The 5689-nt window shown below is 36.9% G+C and overlaps 1 protein-coding gene across 1 annotated transcript in view; it reads right to left on the bottom strand.

Annotated features, from left to right (window-relative positions):
* The window catches only part of EXOC2 (exocyst complex component 2), a 94375-nt gene that overhangs the window by 79754 nt on the left and 8932 nt on the right, over window positions 1-5689 (bottom strand). Inside the window, exons 3-4 of the mRNA XM_015813961.1 lie at window positions 4080-4256; window positions 2618-2744 (exon numbers count right to left, since the gene is read on the bottom strand). Of these exons, the coding sequence (XP_015669447.1) occupies window positions 2618-2744; window positions 4080-4256 (304 nt within the window). The remainder of the gene's footprint in view (window positions 1-2617; window positions 2745-4079; window positions 4257-5689) is intronic.

Below are 5689 nucleotides of genomic sequence, written 5' to 3'. Positions count from 1 at the left end.
TTGAAATTAGGAGGTTTCCTTCGTCCTAACGGGCGATTGCCTTTCGCCTCGTTGTTCCTCCGGCATCCCCCTTTCTCACGCGTTGTCCTCCAGACTTCCCCGCGCCCCCAAAGGGTCTCCAAACGTGGAAAGATCAGAGTTAGGTGACAGAGCCTGTCTCCTTAACTCTGCATCGCCCTGGTGTCACCACCGGAAGTCGGCACCGATTTTCATAAACACATTAAACTAAAGATCAGAATCCTCTTCCCAAAATATTAATGAATGTAGCTATATGTATCTGTAGCAATATAAGGAAAAGAAGTTTATATAAGGGGGCCAAACATTTGATCCTTCACTTGCAATCTGAAGTTATACAAAGCAACAAACATATCACCTGGGTCTGATTATAAATCTCAGCTACATCCACAATCTTTTTATTTCAGTAGGTCAGAGTAAGAATTCCTGACAAGCAGCAGAGCCTGACAAGCAACATTCAAATGACTGTAAAGGTCCACTCCATATATTCAGATCTCATTCAGTGCTTTAAATATACAAAAAAAAAAAAAAAAAATCTCGCAATTGACCATTCAAAAGAAACTGTTTATTTTGTCTGCCCTCTCACATGCATTAAAGAGTTTCCACCAAATAAATGACCACTGAATATATTTTCGGCTATAAAATATTCAGCTTTATAATAAAATACTTGGAACTGGAGAGAAATTGCCCACAATGAACATAATTAACTTTTGTTTCAAAAATCTTCACTACATAAACCAATCAAGAACGAAATATCCTCACAAAAATAAGTTCGTCACATTTTTGGTTTCTCAAGGCCATAAAATAAATTTTGCTCCTGAAGGGCTAAATTGAAGAGCTCCCCCACCAAAACAGTTTAGTGAGGATCGTAATCCTTTGGGAAAAACATTCAGAATACAGAAAAATTGGCATATTCCAGAATATGAACAAAAATTTAAAAAGCCAATGAGGTTAGACCTTCTACCTTTATATTAAAACAGACCAATTTTTACTGTGGATGAAGATCATATCATTTCTTCTTATTATAATTGTAATATCATAGACAAGGCAGCAATCCCATTATTATGCTACCAAACATAATGGTAAGAGTACATACTGTCTTCTTTTAAAATTAATTATGTTCTTTATCTATGCTAGATATAAAGTTATTTTCCAGAATACATTTAAACTGTAAAATAGCCAAGGGTGTTTGGGTTGCAGTGCTATAGTGCTTGCAACAAAAGATAGATTTTTTTTTTAGTTGAACCCTGAATAATCTATAATGCAGAGATTACTAGAAAAGTGCTAAAGTATCAAAAGTTTAACAATAATCCGTTTTAATGGCAAGGCAGTTCTAAAGCCTCAATCATAATTAAAGGAACTTACAAACATTGGTGAGCACATAGTGAAAATAGTGAAAGTTGCTATAGTTGGAATTTATATATATGCTTAACATTTATTCCAACAGACAATAAAAATACTAAATCAATAACATTATTGGAAATAGGATTTTATTGTATTTTATAAAGAACAATAGTGCCAACAAATATGCAGCATTTATGTCATAATTTAGTGCTCTTTTAAAAATATTTTAATAGTGTATTATTCTGTGTGTTACTTTGTAATTGCAACATATATGCAAGACTTGTTATACTTTGGCTAGCTCACAAGCCTCGGTGGTTTATTATTCCCATCTATACTATGAAAGCAGGTCTTAACAAAAGAACAAATCAGTACTAATTTATCAAAATGTCACTACTGAAACTTTGTCGTAATGATTGTAGGAATTTAACATGACCACTACCAAGAGCAATAGCATTTATTGTTCGGAAATCCATTAAAATTTCAATGAAACTAAAATACATAATGGCTAGAAATATGTTTAATTGCTAGAAATGCATACTGATTGAAATATAAAGCTAAAATATAAATTATCTAATATATTCTGCTATACAATATATTCTACTAAAAATACAAGGCAAAAATCGGAGTATTAGCTACTAGGCAAAGTTGGGACTTACAGAACTGTTATACTAAGGCAAAACTCCTACCCGTACTCCAATTTTTATGGTGTTTTAGTATCTTATTAGCCTTATTTTGGATCCATTATGAAAAATAAACCTGATACTGGTACTGAAGCCTAATTCAGATGTTACAATCTTAGACCAATAAAGTGACCTGGAATTAACCTTTGAAAATGTAATGTCCTTCTTCAATTCTAACTCAATATACTCAGAATCAGTGCTGGTATCACGGTGTCTGAGACCATATATTTTAATCACCTCCAAACTTGGAAAAGCCAAAAAAGTTAAGATAATCTATCCTTTATAAACCAGCATACAAAACCAAAATCTGATGTATGGTCTGGGACATACTACCAATAAATTACAGCCTAAGATCATTCATTCTCCACTGAATTAAGACTTGCAACTAGATGTCAAACCAATTTACCTGAATATATATTTCCAAATAGTTTGCCATCTTCATCTTTTACCAAACGGGAAATAGAAAAAATGTTTTTCATGACTAAACCAAATTTCCCATCTATATTACTTTTCCTCAAATCACAGATTCTAAAACGTATGGTAATTCTGCTAGGAATATGCATGTGTTCAGTACTCACTTGCTTATCTCAATACCAAGAGGATTAGCAGGCCGTAAAGACAAAGGGGGCATCCCTTTATTTCTGTCAGTGCGCATGTCATAGTAGTTGATTTCATCCACCCAGACAGCAGACTGATCTAGGATACCTAGATAAAACAAGCACATGTTGTTATAACAATAAACTCCGCCTAGCCTCATTAGGTTCTGAATTGCTGAAATGAATAAAAAAAACAACAACTTGAGTCTAAAATATATGTCTATGTATAATGGCTTGAGAAAGCAGGATAAAACTAACATGGATGCTAACTTATAAACAGCTGTTAATGAATTTCATTTAAAAAGTAGTTCTTTCACATGCAGCCTACTATTTTATTTTGGTCCCCAAAGCGCTTTTTCAAAAGGCAACTGGATTTTTGTCAGGTCCAGTGGCCTTTTGGAAAAGCACTTTGGGGACCACCATGACCTGGATGACTAAGGATAGATATTTAATTGTTGGGGGTTTTGCCACTATAACGCAAATGTAAAAGGAAAAAAGTTAACTCACAAGTAAAAAAGGTGCGTGTTTTCTCCTTTTTCCACTGTTTAATATCACAAATTGAAACAACTAGTGCAGGGGTAGGCAACCTTGGCTCTTTCATGACTCGTGGACTTCAACTCCCAGAATTCCTGAGCCAGCCATGCTGAGGGGAAAGGGAGAGTTTCCAAGCTGAGCCATGCTGGCTCAGGAATTCTGGGAGTTGAAGTCCACGAGTCATAAAAGAGCCAAGGTTGCCTCCCCCTGAACTCGTGCAAGATAGGATAACAAGTAGGATATAGGAACCAATGTAAAATTAAGCTGTGTCATCATAGCATTATTATTTGGAATTCACACCTAAATTTACCAAAATTGATTGTTCATAAATCTGGGGAATTTGATGTTAGCTTGAGCAGGCTCCTAATCTCCTGGCCTCTCAGAAATACCTAAAAGCCTGGCTCTGCCATCTTGCTTGAGGCTCTCAGAGGAACATATAGTCATGGGGCTGGTCAGGGCCCTGAAAACTCTCCCCCCCGCCTTTAATTAACTTTAAATATCTTGCCCTATTTTAACTTTGTATCTTCGGTTTTTTTGTTTTTAACATTTTATATGTTTTTAACATTTTGTCTGTACACTGCCCAGAGTCCCTGTGTAAGAAAGATGGGCGGTTTCTAAATGTAATAAATGAATAAAATATCTTAAGTCGTGATCAATAACTAAGAAAAACTTTATATTGAATATAAGCCTTTTTCTCAGAGAAGGCTTCAGTGTGGTAGTAGTAGTACTTTATACAATCTTGAGTTTAATTCCAATATATTCACTAAGGGAACTTCAAACAAAAAATCTGCAAAGGTTTATTCCCCCAAAGTTTACCGAATTAACCACACATCCAGATCTTATCAATAATTCGTTTTTAAAAACTTAAACAACATATTAAGTGTTAGAAAAATTATATACATATACACACCTATTTTTTCAGGCTTCAGAACTTTAAAAGAAACAGTAGAAGTCCCGTTCCCTCCTGACTTTGTAGTTACGATGATGTCTCCTTTGTCATTCTTAGCTTGACCAACTCGACACACAATTTTGCTGGCAGACATCCATTCAGCAGTGAGAAGGCAGTTGTGTCCACAGATGGTCAAGCCTTGGTTAATGAAAGATTCAGAGAAATCAGAGAAGTGAAATTTGTTTGTGAGAATTTTAAAAATGTCATTATTTCCAATGTGTCTGAAATGCTTTTATTTACAAATATGACTCATATTACGGTAATTGTGCTTACAGATACGGTTTTCATATAGTTTTAAATGGATCTTAAGGGATGTTCTACATATAAAAACTAGATATACTCAGCTTTACCCACCACCTGAAAATGAAATTAAAGACACAATATAAAATCAATACAACCCAGGTGGCCAGAAAGGCCCAACAGAGACTCCACTTCCTTAGGGTCTTGCGAAAGAACAAAGTGGAACAACAACTGATGACCTTCTTTTACCGGTCCACTATAGAAAGCGTTCTCTCACATTGCATTATGGTATGGTATGCTGGCTTGACAGCCCCGGATAGAAAGACATTACAAAGGGTGGTGAGTACAGCACAAAACATCTTGGGCTGTTCCCTGACACCACTAGACGACATCGCTAGGGCCCACTGCCTTAGAAGAGTGAGGAAAATCCTCAGGGACGACTCACACCCTGGTCACCACTTCTTTACTCTCCTACCATTGGGCAGGAGATGTAGAAGCATAGCCAGCCGCACCAACAGGCTGAAGAACAGTTTCTACCCATGGGCTGTCAGACTCCTGAATGGGAAATAACTCCATGTATGATAGACTTGTGGGCCGGCGCGTTGTGCAATAAGTTCACGTGGTGTAATAAGATTGTGTGTTGTTGTCATTGTGAATTGTGTTGGGGGAGTGCACGAAGGGAGGCTTAGCCAATCTCATTGTACACTTGTACTTTGACAATAAAGGTTGATTTGATTTGATTTGATCTGAAAGACTTAAAAAGTCAAGAGTGCCTTTTTGCCATAATGGTTAAGGGAATCACTGCAATTATTAAGTGAATCATGAAGTTGTTAAACAAATCTGGCTTCCCCCACTGACTCTGCTTGTCAGAAGCCAACTGGTTACACGACAGGTTACATGACCCCGAGACAGTGCACCTGTTATAAATACATTCCAGTTGCCAAGCACCCAAATTTTGATCACGTGACCATAGGCATGCTGCAATGATTGTGAGAAAAACAGTATTAAATCACATTTTCCACTATCGGTGTAACTTTGAACGGTTACTAAATGAATGATTGTAAGTAGAGGACTACCTATCATGGCTGATAGTAGATCTGTGCAAAGTTTAATTCCAAAACAACCAACAGATGGGGCGTTGTCTTACCTGAACGCCTTTTCTCAGCACGGAGATGGAGGATCCACCCGTGGGTTGTGACTGTATTCCTGCCCAATCAGATCAAGTCAGCCAAAGTTGTCACGCCCTGTCCTTGGACCTATGCCCAGTCTTGACGCGAGCGTAGCACTTGACTGATCGATGACGTACTGGCTCAGACACTAATTACCTATAA

Source organism: Protobothrops mucrosquamatus, unplaced genomic scaffold, assembly GCF_001527695.2.
Source record: "Protobothrops mucrosquamatus isolate PMUCROS unplaced genomic scaffold, P.Mucros_1.0 scaffold_6, whole genome shotgun sequence".
Classification (NCBI taxonomy): domain Eukaryota; kingdom Metazoa; phylum Chordata; class Lepidosauria; order Squamata; family Viperidae; genus Protobothrops; species Protobothrops mucrosquamatus.
This window is presented reverse-complemented; position numbering and strand designations above follow the sequence as displayed.